The sequence below is a fragment of the Symsagittifera roscoffensis genome, chromosome 2 (assembly GCF_963678635.1).
Source record: "Symsagittifera roscoffensis chromosome 2, txSymRosc1.1, whole genome shotgun sequence".
Classification (NCBI taxonomy): domain Eukaryota; kingdom Metazoa; phylum Xenacoelomorpha; order Acoela; family Convolutidae; genus Symsagittifera; species Symsagittifera roscoffensis.
The window spans coordinates 34,062,297-34,081,724 of NC_087063.1; the positions used below are offsets into that span (position 1 = coordinate 34,062,297).

The following is a 19,428-nucleotide window of genomic DNA, read 5'->3' on the forward strand; positions in this document are numbered from 1 at the left end:
TCGATTTGTTTCAATGCTTTTTCTATGAGGTTGCTTAACACCATCTACAAGATCTCCCTTTTCAAAATTGGCAATTTCTTCCTTCCCGATTCGCAATTGGCCAAGACACTTTACTTGAGCAGAGTTGTTATTGTTGCTGATAGATAATACGAAGATCGGTTACCGAAATCTATAGAGAAGAGTGGGAAATCGTAGTGAATCATAAGGCGACTTGTTTCGGGAGGTTTTCCAATCGGTTGACCTAACGATCCAAAAATTTCTTGCTCATAACGAAAAAGTTTTGAGCTCTGAACAACATCATGAACTTTACTTGAAAACACAATTGCATTACTGGAAATGGTCTCAAAGTCGTTGTCTAGTTGCCTTAAAATCTGCATTTGGGTGCATTTTGTATGGCTTGGTTTATGTGACTTGCAGTTTGATTCATCTGAAACAAATCGATTTTACACTGCCTTACAAAAACAAATAATCACAAGAAGATGCCAACCCAGTTTTTAATGGTGTTCGCGTGTTTTAGGTAATTAGAGACCTAGCCATGGGGGCGAGCTTAATTCTATCTTAAGTGGGATGAGGGGTAATTCTAGTAGTAGCCTTTAAGCTGTAACATTTATGAAGTTCCATGTTCTCAGCAAACCACGAATTGGATCGGACTGATTGAGGTAAAAAAAACTAAGAGATAATGACTGGCCCTTTGAGCCACCGGCTTTAGGTTAGCCTCAAATGCGAATTAATGGAACTCGTATTACATAAAATTTTTGGCGCTCTTGGGTGTCTTTACGAGGTCATGACTGCGGGATTGAACTCACTTGACAGAGCTTTGGGCTACCAGCTTTTTCCAGAGTACCAAAGATATCGTTCCAGTAGAACGTTTGCAACTTCTGGTCTGTAAAATTGTTTTCTGAAAATTTCAGAAATCGGTACTAGCATCCGCTATTGGATACGAGGCTTAGCTAACCGACTTGAGAGAGTTACCCGAAATATGAAAAATAAAGAAAAAACGAAAAAAAAACATAATAGACTGAAACCTTAGTAAAGTGATAAAGAATAATATTCAAATTGACAGTTTTATTTAATATTACATCGGGTCAAACGGACAATTATATATATCAAAAGTTGTTTAGTTTTTATAACCAACTGATCGTTTCGACCAACGTAATAGAGAAAATCAGGGTTTCAATTTTTTGAGGCGTTGACAAAATGTTTAGAAAGCCCTGATACCTTAAGAACAAAAGGGAAGAAGAATTAGGGAAGCTGAAAAAAAACACAGGTTCAAGTTTTAAAAGGGTCCGGACAACAAGGAGCTTTCTAGAGTTCAGACAGAAACTACACGAGTGCATATCAAAGAGAAGAATAACAAAAAAACCTTATTTTTTCCATCAGGACCTAAGTCTACATGAGATCAATAACATTTCCTCCCACCACATTTTTGGCTTAAGCAAAAGTGTTTTCTTGGGCAGACTCTAGAGAGACGTTATACAAATTTTCTCTAGGGAGGATTTTCTCTTTGAACACAAGAGTCAAAATGCAAAAGATTACGGGGAAAACAGTTTGGGATATATCGAGTGACGTTGGATCGGGTTTCGGGTATGAATAACCTAATTTTTTTGTCATAATGATAACTTCAAACTTTTAAATATTCCATAACATCCAAATAAAGCTTGCCTTACAAGAAACAAGAAAGTACTAGACTTTTCCATCCTGAAATAGGTTTAAAACATCGGATAAAAGAAGAGTAAGTCTTTTTGAGAAATATATCAAATACTTTATCATGAAAAAAAAGTTTTCTCGAGTTTTGGTAAGTTAAACCAACTGCCCAACGGTTCTGATTATGTGAAGTTCCAATAATCGCCCATTGCTTTTATACTTGAGACTTGGGAAGTTCAAATGACTGCCCAAAGGTTTAGTTTTCTTAAGGTTTATGATTTTCAATTGCCCAACGGTTCTGATCTTGGTAAGTTCAAACAACTACCCATTGCTGAATTATTCGAGTCATGGGAAATTCAAACAAATATCCAACGCAATTATACTTGACTTTTGGGACGTTGAAAATGTTTCCTAAATGTTTGTTTGGCTTGAGTCAGGGATGTCATTGCCCGATTTTTTCCTTCGTGTGACATTTAAAAAACCGCCCAAATTTTTCGGCCCGGGGGAATTCAAGCAACTGCCAAACGCTTTCATAATTGATTCATGGGAATTTCGAACAACTGCCCAACATTCTGGTTTTGGTAATTTCAAAAAACTGTCCAGCGTTTGTTCAATTGATTCTTGAAACATTCGAAAACCCCCTAAAGTTTCATTTATCTTGATTTTTGAGAAGTTCAAACAACTGCCCAACGTGTATGACCTTGGAAATTTCAGACATCTGCCTAAAACTTTTGATTTTACTGAGTTCAAACAATTGCCCGACGCTTTTATACTTGAAACTTGGGAAATTCAGACGACTGCCCAACGGATTTAATGACAACAAATAGTATCCAAAACCCGAAACAACTAAGCAGTGGTAAACCTGGGTCGTTAAAAATTCATAAAATTTTTAACGACGACGTCTCGACCATGCCCGTTGCATACCACGGAAACTTTTTTAGTTGTTTTTCAGTAATTTATTCCAAAATTGAACTCAATATGATAAACTTTTGTACAAAAGAAATAAATATGCAATTTATTGTAGACAAACTTTATCATATGTCTTTTTAACATAGATAAAAAAAATCTGTTTTTCAACAGAAAAGAAATCAAGGCCGTGGATACCCAAAAAAAACACATTGGAACTATAATTTAAAAGACTTCAAGTGGAGGTATCATGTCGATCAGACACGACTTCAAGATAACTTGACTTCATAATGAAATGACTTCAAGATAAATTGAGGATTCTACGCATTTTTTTCCGTGGTTTTTTGTTTTTTTCATTGTGGAGACGATATGAGACATTAAAACTTATTATACCACCGTATACAAAATTGTTTTGAGGGGCTATGTTTCAGCTGAGGCGTCCTCGGAAATCAAAAAGTGAACCGAACTTCTTGTACAATACCTGTCGGCCTGCCAATGTGCTGAAAGTCGACTTACATATGTGGACTCGCCTCAAACGACACCTTCTACCCATTATTCTGTACTAATTACGATATCTACAATAAGAGGATCAAGTGCTCCTGGAAGTTTTACTATGTTTTTACAGCAAATTGCTTCAGAAGCAGAATGTTAGCTCAAACGAAAAACTAATCGAGGTATGAAAATTTGTGCATAGAATCTAGATAGGTATTCATATTCATATTGAAACCTCCGGTTAATTTCTGGTCTTCTGGTTTATCCCAGCCTTATTCTTTTAACAAAAAGGCTACAGCCCCCTACACTTTACTACATATTTATGGAAGGCTGCAAATGGTTAGAATTAATTAGGTTAATTTGGTGAACAAATAATGGCCACATTTATTCGAAAAAAAGCTTCATGTCTACCAGAGGGAATGATTTGAAATTTATCCAATACAGAAATTTTCAGATTTTTTACTAGCGTTAAAAATGAGAAAGAACTGCTCAAATCTTGAAGTAGAAAAACACATCACGTCCGTCTGGCATTTTAGGATGGGCACTGAAAAAGGATGCAATCATTTTTTTTTTCAATTTAAAATCTACAAAACAGCTTGTAATCAGAGTTACTAAACAAATCAATTGTTACATCAATTTACAAAATAAATTGACCGAGAAGAACCAAAAAATTACAGTACCTGGAGCAATATCAAAAGTTTCCGAAAAAATTTTAATGACAAATTTAGTTTAGTTCATTGCTTGATTAAATTCATTTTAATTTACTTGAGATAAATGTAACTTGCATATCTATAAACCTTAGCAAAGTAACTGGCTATAATATTTTACCCCTATTTTAATTAATGAAGCTCATGCATCTCTATTGCAGTCTATTCCTCAAAGTTTCAAAAAACAATTTAGATCAGTTTTTTTCCAAATCACTGGAAGAAAGTCATTATCGGTTGGCTTCAAAAAAAAATTATAGAGGCAATATCAAAATCTACAGACCTGATTCATTTCCCTGTGTACTTTTTGAAACAATTGAATGCATAATTTTCAGCAGATTACCGGATCATTTGTCTCCAATGTTTCATAAATTTTGATCAATTTCAGTAAAAAAAATCAATGGTTTTACACATCTCTAACAATTTTTAAGATGGAATATATATTCATAGATAGATTCATTACATTGATATATACTTTTACAGACTTCAACAAAACTTCCGATTTCGTCAATCACGTTATTCTTTTGATGAATCTTTTCAATCGTGGAGTCGAAAAAAATTGAGTAAATTTTAGCAATCCTATGAGTAATCTAGCTCCCAATCGTTACAAGGTAATGGCTTTTCAACTAACCAAGAAACCGTAAAAAATGGAACACCGTAAAGAAGTACACTGGCGCCACTTTTTTTGGAGTATTTTTTACCAAATTCCTTCAGATCGTCCTACTGTCTTGTCTCTCTTCTGCGAAGACGACGCAAAATTTATCAGTGTAGGTTCTCTCAGAAAATAAATTCAAATTGACCTCAAAATGATATATTCATGGACAATAGAAATTAAAATGCCAATCAAAAGAGTCAAATGTACTCCGTGGATACAAAATCAAGACGACATTCTATCAACAAACAATTTCCTACTGAGCAAAAAATTTTTTGAATTTCGAATTTCAAACTGAACAATTAACACTTCACAAAATATTGATTGCACAAAAACTCTAGAAACGCCATGACTAGAGTATTTGCTTTTCGTTTTCATTACATTTTCTATCCAAAGCATTTAATTCGTTCGATCGTGAATTTCTTCTGTCAACAGAAATAAAAGTAGGTCTTTTTTATAGTGCACTTACCATGATCAATTCATTTATACGCAATCGCCAGGAAGAGATACTTTAAAAATGAATGACTCAATTTTAACCTCTCTATTTTGAGAGTTCCTACTCTAAATTTATACACAAATGTTCTAATGGTGCAAACGCTGTGTTCACCTAGACCAGTCCTCACAAAGTTTCTGTTGTTGACATCCTGCACTTCTGCAGGTGACATCCTGTCTGATCAACCTTTACTTCCTTGATCTCAGGAGATGCGCTATCAGAGGAGCCAGAATGAAGTGATGACGTGAGACAAGTAGTCGTGAGACAATGAGCCACGAATGTAGTGATGACGGGAGACAGAAGAACCAGAGGAGCCAGAATGTAGTAATGAAGAAAAATTTAAGACTAAAACTGCAACCTTCTTCTCTGTAATTTCTGTGATGCAAAGTTTTTCTCTGTGACTCAAATCGGCCCTGCTGCTGTTGCTCGGTCCCTTGCTGGGCGCCAAAATGTGCGCTAAATCTCTGTACTCTCTGTAACTAGGATACAACATTGGTTAGACGAAGTTTTGTTCGTATTTTTGGCAATACAAACCACTCATGTCGATATAATCAGTAACTAATCCGAATAATCGAGAAAACTCACAACATAATTTAAACAATATTCAGCTCCGATTATGATTCATTTCGGCGCAAGCTAGCCACAAGAACCTTGAGACTAACTGCTCTTTTTGCCGGTCAGCCTTAATCATGGCTGAATCTAATTAGAACCAAAAAACAATTTAAAAAAGCTCAAGTGGGGCTATAGCCCCTCGAGTTTAAATGTAATAAGGTCTGTTTATGGGGGTATTCGAACCTGCGCCAACAGGCAAGTCTGTATACATTTGGAACAAGCCGCTCGGCCAACTGTGCTTGATTTATATACATTTATACTCTAATTACATTTGCGTTGCAACATACTTCGTGAAGCTCAAGGTATGAACAATTGGAAGACAGTTGCAAAACACTATTCCAATTTTCTCAAGCTCTTTTTCTCAAATTGAGTGCCAAAAAATCATGTTTTTTTTCTCAATAAAAAAATATTAAAAATAGATAAAAGACTTCAATTGGTTTTAGAAGACTCGACATGAGCACTAGAAGCACTAGAAGTTTCGAGCACTAGAAGGACAAACTAGAACAAAACGAAACGAAAAATGGCGAGAAAATTGAAACACTTTGATTAATTAACAAACAACTCAAATTTGAAACAAAAGTGTTGCTTTTAAATGCACTCAACTTAAATCACGAACACTATTTAACTATTCTACAAACCCGAATTCCTGCAATTGTAATCGTATAATTTGTTGGGTTAAAAAAAAACAAGTTGAAATTTTCAAAATTTTGATTGATCGTTCGAGTTGAAACTGAACGATGCTTTCTACCAGCCTGCAGTTTTTTGAATGGCAGCTATTTTGTCAATTTTAAGCAGAAATAGGTTATTGTCAGTTAAGGAATAAAAATCAAAAATGCAAAAAATTCAAGATACTGTTTTCTTCTCCTATGATTAGCTTCATTGGAAACGTCCCATTTTTTAAAAAACTTTTTTTTTGATTTGATGATTATAATTTATGATTTTTTGAATTAAAGATAAGAGTTCTTTGATTGTGAATATGAATTTGACATACTTGTTTTTATGAATTACTTCCAGCTTGCAATTAAGTCCCCCCCCATTCGCCCCTGATTTTAATTGTTCCTTAACCTGTTATAAACTAGTTTCTTAAATTGGAACTAGCACTCCCTCTTCTCCCACCTCGGAAAGTAGCAGCCCCAAATATTAAAATTTCTACAGAAGAAAAATTACACATCATTTTTTATCGTATCAGTTTTTTTTGCAAAAAAAATGTAGTCAAAACGGTCTGTACTTTGTTTCAAATGGAACTTTGTGTTCAAAACTTCGGCGAAAGTCTATAGAAAAATTTAGAGGACTCATTGACTCGTGGACTTAAGTTTTATGACCTGAATCTTTTCTGATAGCTGACAAAGTTACGACGAGGCGGAATTAATTACGGTTTTTGGTAAACTATAAAAATAATTGGCACTTTATTTTATTGTCTATTGTATCTTTAATGAAATTGATTTAAATTGGTAATAAATATAAAAATGAATATGCTTTATTTGAGCCGCAGAGACTGTCTAAAACACCTGCACGTTCAAAATATTGGAAATGAAAGTTTATTTTTAAAATTGTTTGGTTAATGAAAAATTGATTAGTTCCTATACACACAGCATTTACAATTGCTTAACAACAGTGTATACGCCGTGTTGTTGATTTTTTTTTTCATTTTTCACTGCAATAATTTTGTCCTTTCAAGATACCATCCAACTTTGGTGATAAGTTGTTAATTAGCTAGAATCAGTGCAAGATCAATTTTTATGGAGGATAAAGTGAAAAATTATCTAGAGTCCGGCAGTCTCCATTTTTTTCGGAAGGTCTTTGCTGCTGAGAAGAGAAGGGTCATTGGAAAGAGTGAGAAGAGGGCTAGTGAAGACAACAAAGCAGATAATAACAATACTTCAATGGGCAGGATGAATTACAAAAGGTAACTTCAAATTATTCGCTATATAATATAATTTGTGGGTGTCAAAACACGACGTTTGAATTTGACTGGCTTTTGAACGACTACAGTTTATTTGACCATCTGTTTTATTAACGAAAAGATAAATACTGATTTTTTTTGCAAAAAATACACAAAGTTTGTAAAAGTCACTGTCATTTTTCTTTTTCTGCAAAATTCGAAAATGATTTACAATTTCTAATCCTAAAATTGTTAATTGTTTTTATTTAATCACATTTGCAATACTCAATGCTAAATGAACAGCACAGCGCTAAAGATATATCTCTACTCTTTAACGTTTAACTTTTTTTTCTGCGTGACCAAATTCCTGATATATGACCAGGTACCACAGCAGTGGAGAGGCATACCGTGGCACTAACTTCGGCATGTACATAATCTATTGTGTTCAACACCTTCCTCAAACTAATGTGAACAAATCTCTGATCCGATGGCTACTCATGAACCCAGACTGTCTTCGATCAGATGACCTTCAAACTGCTGACCTGCTGCACAGAAATGTTCTACACTATTGCATCATTGCGGACAAGATGCAGTTTTTTGATATTTTGATGAGTCCAATGAGCTCGGAGGATTCTATCACTGCGAGGGATAAGTTCGGCCTTAGTACACTACACTATGCAATAATGTTGGACAATATCAAAGCTGTTGAGACTATAGTAATCAAGTGAGTAAAGTTAATATGATCTTGAACATTTTGCAATTTTTCCGCATTAACTTTGCAAAAGTAATGCTTCGAGAGAGAAAAAGAAAAAGGATAAACTATCGAGATAGACATTAAACACAATGGCGAGGAGGTCCGATAGAACTCTAACGAGCATTTATTCATAAATGGTTCAAAAAATTCAATCCTTCGGACGATTGAGCAAAATGGTTGGAGATGAAATATTTTTGATCTATTAGTCAGCGAGCCACCAGAATCTTTTTTTTTCATAGTTTATTCACACTAAAATTTACTGACAGGCGTTGGTTTCAGTTTAAAACAGCTATCCATATCTCTGGACAGCGACTTATTCTATCTCAAGCCTAGTGGCATCTCCCCTCTCATGCTAGCCAGCAACCTCAATCACCCCCACTCCAACATGTCCGAAATCATATCTCTGCTTAAGTCTGGGAGGAGTAATGGAGGGAGTAGAAGGGACTCCTGGAAACACCTGGATGCCGGTGGGTGGGAGAGGGCGGGGCAGAGAGGAGTGTATTTGAACTGTGTTCTATTCACGCCACAGTGTGACCAACATGACTCATTTCAGTGAGTGCCGAATTACAACCTAATATGTTACGAGAGTACACCTGGTTCATTTGAACTTTCGAGTTTTTTAAAAGTTGAAATATAATGAAAAAAGGCCTTTTGAACAAAAAAAACTTTCAATCGAACTTCAAATTTATAGCTGACATTGCACGTGTTTACAAACAATCGTTTTGGCATAAAATGTGATATATGATTGGAAGGATATTGCCCCTTCTCAGGTATTTGACGCCCTATTCACCCAAAAGTCGCCCTTTTACTACTGTAAGACATCTTTTTGGTCGACCAACGCTAATAGTTTACTGATGAGCCTTGAGTGCCAGTGACTCTTTTTCCTTTCCGCGTCTGCAAAATTCTAGAAGAAAATTATTGTTCACATGGTCCAATTTTTTTGAAAACTGTCATGCGAACTAATTAGGTAACGAAAAACTTTATTAGTTCGCATTTTGACCATCTAAAACCACTCGTTACACTATAAATTGATGCTCATGCGAGAGAGGGCGGGGGTAAAGAGCAGTCGCGCCAATGTACACTAAAATTGGGAGGAGAGCGCCGAAGAAAATATTTTGCAACAAGCGTTTTACAATGTGAAGAATCAATTCGTTTCATGGCCTAATTAGTCCGCATGCCAATTTTTAGAATAATTGGACAATGTAAGCAAAAAGTTTAAAAAGTAAATATTCGCAGGTGGGGGGAGAGCTCGTTTAATTTCTGGGGAGCTCGGAAAAACGTTGAGTGGCTTTTTTCCTTGATCCCCCTCAGCTCAAATAAGCCGCAAGGTAATGATCTACCGAGTGGTTTTAAAGGTGTCTGACGGCTAAATACATGTAAAAAGCCTAGTTAGCCTTTTACAGCAATCGTAAATTAGGGGTGAAAAATGCATGATAGAAAAATTTTGCTCGGGAACAAAGCCAATTCTGGCATTTCAAAGAGTTTAGAAAAAACCGTAATTGATATTCATAAGTTATAATTGCAAATATTTAAACAGAGTTTGTGCTTACCTTTCTATGTGTTGTTTTCAGAGTGCTTACGGGCAAAGTGAGGAAGCGACCTGCCTCGGCAAGAGACGTTAAAGTGCTGGACCCTCTTCTGATCACGCTCTACGAGAAAGGAAGACTACAGTACCACGACAAACTACACCAACTGCAGCTGAAAAGACTGGATAGAGCCATCAAAGAAGACAAGCAGCCAGAGACGTAAAATATAAATTCAATTCCACAGTTCAGCTAATGTTATCAAAATTAAATCTGCAAAAACCTATTTTCTTCTTTCCCGATGTTGGGCAAGAAGTTTTTTCTCCCGATGTTGGGCGGGTGAGAATATTTTCTCCCGATGAGGATAAATAAGCTCAAATTTGAAAACATGAACTTTTTTTCGCAGATATCACGAAATTCTGACCGATTTGCAGTTTCGCGTTATTTCTCGAGACATAAAGCCAGAGCAGTCTGCCCAAAAGCAGATGATACAAAATGGCGACTGTATACCATCAAGCAAAGAACGACAGATGTGTTCAGCTAGGCTGACTCATACCAACCAGTGCTTTCTGCCACCAGTTGGCTCTGGATTTACAAGATCGCATACTGTGACGGACTTGATGTCGGTGCGCTCCCAGCAGTTGACATCTTCATTCCGACGCAAAGCGAGGATACCCAGTCCCCCACCCACACCCTCTCCTGAACCCTATGTGTCAGTCACGAATAAGCCCAGAATCATGCAGAGGAAGATGAATGCGATTGCAGCTATGGGAATGGGAGGTATTTCTAACTTTGTATCTGCGTAATATTGCATTTCTTGTTTGGATGCTCGTTGCATCGATAGAACAAATCCGAAAAAAAAGAAAAAATTTTGACTAATTCTTATCAATAACAGATCAAGTAAGAACTGTTCTTAAGAACTGGGCATCTTCTTTTAGCTTTCATCTGGAATAGATACAAAAGGGATATCTGTGTGAGGGCAAGTAAAATGTTATTTGGGTTTTGATCTTCGATTCCAAGTTCGTTTTAGGTTTGGTTGCTCAAATATATTACATGCACAAAAATTGCGGAAATCAAAATTGCACTCGTTTCATTCAATGCCCAAGTGAGGATTGGAACAAATTTTGTTAAAAAATTCTAGCCTTGAGAAAAATACGCCGGTGCTCAGAAGGAAATTTCGTTAGCAGGCAAAAGCCGTAAAAACCCTTCTGAAACATAACCAGTATTTCATGATTAAAGTGATGACGACTCAAAGATCCTCCTTTTTTCTCCTCTGACAAAAGTTTGTGAGCAAGGCATGTCTCTTCTGTCATAGTGATCAAACTAGTTCACTCTCGTTTAGTTTATGTTCATTATTATATCTGCCAATCAACCATCTCTCACACCGGTGCTAGACTTAGTTGACAGGTACTAACCTTCGGAGCGTTTGCCACCTTCGGTAATCTCCTGTTTCAGTTGTCGCTTATGATCTTATTAGAAACAATTGTTAATTAAGATTGGAATTTAACCGTACTACATCATCGTTTTCAACATGGCGCAGCCAGCAAATCAAGGTGGGGAAAAATCCATTGGTCATCATGTCCTTTTGGCCACCTAAATGCGCGGAGCCACCAATGCAGTGGGATCTCTGGCTGAACCGATTCCAGTGGGGATGGTAGCAAAACATTCCTTGAACCCGAAAAACTTCTACTTTGCCAGTACTCTTACGGAGGCACAAATCGGGGACTTAGCAGCGGAGGTGGATGGGAAACCACGATTGGAATCAGGACAAACGCTGATATCGAACCTATACTTATGTTTTGGGGAGAAGGGGCAGGACGAATTGCACAAGAGGAGGCCTCATTTGGATTTGACAACTACAAGATAGCCGAGGGTGTTGGAGGCGATGGAGGGGGAATTTAAAAAAGAAAGGAACGAGACGTACGAGGTATTTAAACTACCGTCACGCAAGCAACGTACCGGTGAGTCGTTGGAACAGTTTCATTCTGTTCATAGCGGGCTAGCAGCCCGATGTGCGCTCGGAACATTGGAGTCCAGAATAGTACGAAATGTATTTTTTGTAAACATGACGAACAGGGAGGCCCGAAACGAGCTATGTCGCGCAACAAAAACGCCGGAAGAGGCGTATCGGTTCGCATTATCTTACGAAAGAGGAGATAAATATGCGAGAACATACGTGGCGACGACGGGAGGCACCGGAGAAGCAAGTGCACCGATGGCTGGAGGACTCCAGATAAAATGGGAACCGGTGGGAGTAATCCGAGGGGGATACCGGAGCAGCCAAGGGCGCGGACGAGGACAGCCACAAGGACGAGGACAATTTCGGGGAGGGGGAAATGTAAGCGAACGTAAATGTTACAACTGCGACAAACCCAATTTCACCAGGGATTATCCGAACGAGTGTGCCACGAAGCGAGCAATGTGTAATTTTTGTTTAAAAAAGTGGGCTTTTTTGAGAGCACGTGCCGAGCAAAACGAAATAACCGGGGACGCCAGTCAGTGGGGATGATTCAGGGAAAGGTTGATCAGTATCATTACGAGCAAGAAGACATCGACGAGACCGTACAAGAAAGTTCGGTGGGATGGGTAAATAACCCAGCGCTCCCAAAACAGCATCATTCTTGGGACTCGGACAGTTCGGGGGATTATTTAGTCCAGCCAATCAGATCAAATAACAGGACCGAGCTAAAAGTAGCAGGCGCTAAAATGCCCATTGCGATAAATGGGAAAAAGACGAGCGTTTGGGTTGACAGCGGGTCACCAAAATCAATTTTTACGATTGAGGAGTTAAGAAGGACATTAGGCACCAGCGGAGTACATCTAAAAGAATTAGCACCAGAGGATCAAGACTTCCGGGATAAAGGCAACAATCCGCTGAGTTTATTGGGAACTATGCAAGTGCAATTAACATTAAACGGATGGAAGACGATAGCAACCATCAAAGTGATTGGAGGAAACCGTCCTTCAATAATTGGCCGAGATCTTATGCCGGAATTGGGACTACAGCTGGTTCAAAAGACACCAGGGGAGCGGGTGATGGAGATCCATTATGAGCACGCCGAGGGAGAATATGCCGAGGGAGAAAACAATCTGGATCAATGGCAGGATTTTTTTAGTAAGCAGTTTTCTAAACTTTTTACACGGATCAATAAACTACGAAATCATAAAGTACGGGCGGAATTTTTTTAAAATCTGGTACCTATCCAACAGAAGGGTAGGCGTGTACCAATAACGTTGCAAGAAAAATTAGACCGCGAAATAGACAAAATTTTACAACAAGGACATTTTGAAAGGCTAGTGGACTGTTCGGACCGATACTTTGTCTCCCCAATTGTGATTATGGTAAGGAAGAATGGGTCAGTAAAGTTAGCATTGGAGGCCCGGGAACTAAATAAACAAGTCCATAAAAATAAATGTCAAATGCTCAATATTGAGGAATTAATTGGACACGGTCGGCCAAACAATTAGCGAAAAGAAAGCGGGGGTTAATTATTTTTCTACAATCGACTTAAGGTACGCGTACGGACAATTACCACTCAGCCCAGAAACTAGCGTACAATGTAATTTTTCACTGGTTGGGGGAAGATTGACGGGTACGTACCGATTTAAAACGGGGTTCTATGGCCTAACATCTATGCCGGCGTAATTTCAAAGAGTATTGGATTGCATACTGTCGGAGTTTCCACAGGCACATGTTTTTTTTGACGATATACTCATCACAACTAAAGGATCGGGAATTGAACATATCTCGACGGCGGAAAAGATACTAAAAAAACTAGACCAGGAAAATATGACATTACAATTGTCTAAAGGTAAATTTGCGCAACGGGAATGCGAATGGCTCGGACATAGAATCACACCAACAGGCATAACCCCATTAGTCTGGAAAACAACCCCAATAGAAGCATTTAATCCACCGCGCTTGTTATCGCAACTTAAATCCTTAATGGAATCAATCCACAGCCTGCATAAGTACATACCGGCGCTAGCAGAATCGTCGGCGCCGTTAAGCCGGAAAAATGAATATGTGTGGTTACCAGAATGTCAAGCGTCATTTGAGAATTTGAAAAATCAGGTTGCAAATATCGTAGAGCTCAAACATTTCGACGTTCACAAAGATATTCGGATCGTATGTGACGCAAGCCACAATGGATTGAGGCCGTATTAGAGCAACTCGGAACAGATGGTTGGCGGCCGATTTCATTTGCATCGCGACACCTAAACGACGCCGAAAAACGATACTTGATTAACGAGCTGGAAATGTTAGCGGTTGTTTGGGGGGCAGAGTACTTCCGAAGTTACGTTTTGGGGCGTCCTTTTACGATAATTACTGACCATAAAGCTCATGTATCATTATTAAAGGGTACAAAAAAGAACAAGAAAAACAACACGATGTTCAGCCGCTTTACACGATGGTTAGATAGACTGATTCCATTTGATTTCTGTGTCGAACATAAACCGGGGGCAAAGATAGGACTGGCAAATTATTTTTCTCGAAACCCTGGCGACTTGGCCAAGCCAATTTCAAAGTATGACAGCATGTTTACAGTCGCGATAATAAATTTGATTAATCCAACCTTCGGATTAATGAACATACGCTCATCCGGAGGACCGGAAATAATTCAAACAATGCCTCAGTTAATCATGTTTTGACCAATAGGAAAGCAGCAAGTACTGCACATAAACGACCGCTAAAAGGCCAGCAAACATGCGAAATTAAATCAGCCAATAAGAATCATGCACGTAATGACTACCGACGGACAAACGTAAGAAATCTAAAAATAAGGAGCGAGTACTAACTTAAACGACGGCGGCAAGACAATTTTTACTACTATTTCAAAATTTAAGGCATAACACGAGAAGATGGAGAAAACCTTTCAAAAAATGAAGCGATTTCTAGAACGACACTCAAGCATTAATACGAGCGAGATTGGAGCTGAACAACTACAAGCGATCACAACGGAAACAACAACAATCAAGACGAACACATACTCTCAAAACCTTCGGCATTTCCAGGAGAATCCTTTCCGGCGGTGAACCCGAAATCTTGCATAATGTCAAGAGTGCCAAGCAATTGTAAAATAGTACAGAAGAATACTGCCCTTCCCGAATTGTTTAACTTGAGGTTCATCGAGTCACAATACGCCTCAGATCTACAAATACAAGCAATTTACGGGATGGTGAAGACAAAAGATCCCAAACTACAACAAAAGTTGCACAGAATGAATCGTTACTACTCCCAATTCGTCAATGACTTTCATGTACGCGACAATGTCTTATGAATGGGCGACAAACTAGTTAAACCGAACACTCTAAACAAGGCCATAAATAAAAGACTACACTACTACCATCACGGGAAATCCAACATGTTTACGGCAGCTAAGGACATTTGGTTTCCGTTCATTCATAGAAATATTGCGGCGATGGCAGAGAGTGCACGGCAGCTGGTAAGAATCTTAAAAATATGAGTAGTAGACAATATATAGTAACCATTCCAGAATCAAAAAAACCAAACTAATTGGTGCAATTAGATTTTTGGGGGCCGACAAGTTATTTAATAGAATCTAAAAACTTTGCCATCGTAGCCGTCGACCGTTTCTCCCGCTGGCCATCGGCAATGGTTTCCGGAAATAACCGTCCGGACAAAATATTAAAAATTCTCAAGGCCTATATAAACAATCACGGTGTTCCAAGGAAAATTCATGTGGATCAGGGTACTAATTTCATGTCAAGGGACGTAAAAGCGTTTTGTAACGGCGAAGGAATCGAAATAGTACAAGCCCCAGTGAACGATCACCGCGCGACTGGGTGTGTGGAATGAACAATTGGCAGTTTAAAGAATTCAATCCTCACGTACTCACGAGAAGAAACAGCGGAACCTTTGGAGAAAATGGTTGAGAGGGCCCTCGGAGCGTTACGATTCACAAACAACGCCACTCTCAAAATACTGTCATTAGAAGCTCACCACGTTCGGGTGGCTAATACAGTGTTAAGAAACCTAACCAAGAAGCCCTCATTAAGAAATCAGAATTTGTCAAACGTAATTAAATTTTAATCTACTTGCGAACGGGCGATAAAAACACTAAAAGGTATAGATTGCTCAAAAATAGTTTAATCGCGGAAAGGAAACATACGCTAACGATGAGTAATGGGCATCTGCTTAGGAAATCTGGGGTTGCAGTCAAGAAATTGCCGGTGACATCCGCCAAGCAGTCGAGGAAAAAGATACGGAAACCACCGAACCCACAGGACTTGAGACAAAAATTGGCCGCCAAGGGCACGAATTACTCAGCCGTACAGGGGAGACAATTCGAACAGACGAAGGACACGGAATCGGACGACGAGGACCACCAACCGCTCATAACGTGAAGAACGGCAACGGGGCGGATACCGGAAACTCGAACAAGAGCGGTAATCGATGAAAATTCAGAAGCGGAACAACAACCGGAGCGAAAAGGACCACCTGACAAAAGAAACGAGAATCAAGAAAAATCGAACGAGGCGAGCGGGAAAATTGAAGAAGCGGAAACGTTGACGACGGAGCGATTAAACAGCGAAGCGACGGAGCGAGCAAACGGCGGAGCAATAGCAACGGAGCGAGCGAACGACGAAACGATCGGAGATAAAACTGCACCAATGGTGCAATCTACGAGCGGGACTGGTAGAAAATCCCGATGAAAAGGAAAATCCGGAGGAACGGCAAAGCGCGAGAAAAAGAAGCGTTTCGTCTCCTATTCAAGCCAGGACTCGAATAGTAGTATCGAACCAGCAACGTCACGCAGAAGTGGGAGGAAGCGCACCGCAGTGACCAAAAAGGGGGACGTTATGATTGACTCCATTTTGAAGGGAGGAGAGAAAAAGTAGAAGCACGGGAAGCAAAAATTAAATTAAAAACTCAGAAGTTGGGGGAGAGGGCTGACTGGATCAGTTAAAAACTTAAACTTAGTATTAAACAACCCTAAAACATTCTGAGTACCTTAATTTTTTACCGAGTCATTTAACGTTACTTCATTTCATCTCATTATTCATTAACAAGCTGAGTCTTTAAATCTTCATTACAACCCTTCTGAGTACTTAACTATCATTCATTGTACCTATACAATTTCATTTCATAAGAGGGGAAATCTCATAGTGATTAAACTAGTTCACTCTTGTTTAGTTTATGTTCATTATTATATCTGTCAATCAACCATCTCTCACACCGGTGCTAGACTTAGTTGACAGGTACTAACCTTTGGAGCGTTTGCCACCTTCGGTAATCTCCTATTTCCGTTGTCGCTTATGATCTTATTAGAAACAGTTGTTAATTAAGATTGTAATTTAACCGTACTACATCATCGTTTTCAACACTTCAGGGAAGCTGAACTGGAGTGGCAGGATGCCCACTCTAGGAAAGAAACTAAATGTATCAATTGGCGGCACAGAGGATATCAACACCCCCATCAGTCGGTCCAGGTCTCCAATGGGGGGAACGAAGAGTCCCAAGTTACCCAAGTCTAAGAATGGAGAACTGTCTTTGAACTCAATGTTTGGAGGTGAGAAATGTTTCATCGTTGAACGGCTTTCAGTTTCGAATCAATTTTACAATTATAGTGGTATAAAAATTACAAAAGCCTAAAATATTTTCCACATTGATCGTGGTTTAAGATTTAGCGCTGGTTTAAATGCGTATAATTCGATGAAGCTGATTGTATAAATTACTCAAAAATGTGCGACCTAAGTTGGAAAAAAACTGTAGTTAACGTTTGCCAGTGTAATAAGGGCAACATCGCAATAAAATAATAGTTACTCAGCAAAAAAAAGCTAAACGTGATGCAAGAAGACAATTGTATAGGTGAATTGGCTCAATGCAAATTTTAATGGTTTTCGACTGACATTTGAAAGCAACGAAAAGTTTCTTGTCGATTTATTCTCGATTCAGACCAACTGAGGCGATTGAATTAATATTTTATTGAGATTTGTTGTGCACTGAAGATATCAGCTTCCTGGGTCGAATTTCAACTGCTAATCTTTTGGTAGGGGTTGAATTTTGTCATTTTTTTGACATATTTACGCGCGCTTGTAAGAATTTATTTATGATGCTAACCACGTACGTAGTTCAGACAAGCAACATTTTTAAATTTATAGACCTATCAATTTTTTCGTTTAGCAAAAAAATTGTTGACACGTTTTAGGGCAGTTGAAAGTTTCAGGGTCTTGCCTTGATACGAGCAATGTTTCAATTTAGAAGCAATCGATCTTAATTGCTGATTCCATTGATTCGAGAAAATGCCATTCATTAAACTAGACTAACGTTTAGAGCTGCTGCAACTACAGAAGAGAGAGCAACAGCAGCAGGATATGAGGAGTGAAGAGGGCTTCTCCAGCCAGACTTCACTCAACTCTTCATTCAATATTGGTTTCACGCAATACTGACAAAGAGATCGAACACAGGGAAAAACAGGATACATGTTGATGTTCTAATAATAACGATTAAAATAAATGAAATCATTGTTTTACACTGGTTTTTTTTTTATAAGTGGAGGACTGCTGCAGTAGTTAAAAAGCTACAAAGATGACAGGTAATATTAGCTAAATCAATGCAAAAAACAAAAAAACTTAACTGAGAATGCATTTCTAGATTTTCATAGCTAAATTTTTGTGTCATTTAATCAGAAAAACGGGAAAAAACCAGCACAGTTTTCTCGAAGCTTTTTTTTTACAACTGAAAGGTCTTCAATATAATACCAAACTACGGGACTTCTTTGAGGTAGTCAAAATTCTTCGGTAAATCGAACCTAAGACTGCTGAGATATTGAACATATTTCAATGCAAAAAATTCAATTAACGAACAAATTAAATTTTTTACAGAATGAAGCTGCACTTCTTCAACAAACAAAAAAATTAGAAGACTGGAGCTGTAAAGTTTAATGCCATTTAAAATTATTAAAACAGGCTGAGAAGGAAAAAGTAGCATTCAAAGGGATCCAAAGCCGTGGCCTCCAGAAGTAGTCTGTCTGATGTCTTCTTAAGTGCGTTATCTTCCAGTTTTCGGTTGGAAAATAGAAATTGGTTATATAACTTGCAATAAACTAAAAGCAAAATTGTTCAAGTTAAAAACAAAATCGAACCGTTCCTGGCATCAATACATGGCAAAAATCCGGAATTTTCTTCCGAATTGAAGTAAGGAGTAAAATTGGAGAGATATCAACACCAAATCATATGTTAGATTACTAAATTTAATGGTGCAACCGAAAGTTCAATCGTTTGTTCGACGAAACACCTTCGATAGCTCTCACGATTATTCGGTCCTATTTGACCTGCGTGTTACTGATTTGCTTACACTAAATATCCGAGACTCACTTTGGCAAGGAAAAGTTCCATAACATTCAGGAGGACCTGTCTGAGCGTATTTTCAGCACCGCTGGATACTTGTTACCAAGAGAAGGGAAACATTTAGTGGAGATCGTGTGAACAGGCAAAAACCTCTGCATGAAAATTGGAAAAATTTCAATTAAATATTGAATATAATTTTTTCTCTCAAGAGTACGGAAAACCCCATGAATTATCGGGTTTTAGAACATTCGTCGAAATTTCGAATGTCGCTGACGATTTTTCGAAGGCTGTTTTTGAATAAATGTTGCACTAAAAAATAAATTTCCCAGTTTATAATGAAGTTTATCACTAGTTAAAAACTTACTTTTGCCATGATACCATTGTTTGGCTTTAAAAAGCTTTCACTACGAGGCCATGCATTTTGTGAATTGTCAGCGGAATCCGCAACAAG

The 19,428-nt window shown here is 38.2% G+C and overlaps 3 protein-coding genes across 3 annotated transcripts in view; 2 read left to right on the forward strand and 1 right to left on the reverse strand.

Moving 5' to 3' along the window:
- Positions 1–19,428, forward strand: part of LOC134840652 (pre-mRNA-splicing factor ISY1 homolog) — a 360,405-nt gene that overhangs the window by 182,472 nt on the left and 158,505 nt on the right. The gene's annotated exons all lie outside the window — the stretch shown is intronic.
- LOC134840649 (very-long-chain (3R)-3-hydroxyacyl-CoA dehydratase 3-like) overlaps positions 1–19,428 on the reverse strand; it is a 237,496-nt gene that overhangs the window by 54,033 nt on the left and 164,035 nt on the right. The window lies entirely within an intron of this gene.
- LOC134840356 (uncharacterized) lies at positions 7,095–18,101 on the forward strand. The gene is made up of 7 exons (XM_063856122.1): positions 7,095–7,409; positions 7,768–8,109; positions 8,419–8,691; positions 9,711–9,884; positions 10,069–10,442; positions 17,018–17,197; positions 17,962–18,101. The coding sequence occupies exons 1-7, from the start codon at positions 7,243–7,245 to the stop codon at positions 18,075–18,077; spliced, it is 1,626 nt and encodes a 541-aa protein (XP_063712192.1). The 5' UTR covers positions 7,095–7,242; the 3' UTR covers positions 18,078–18,101.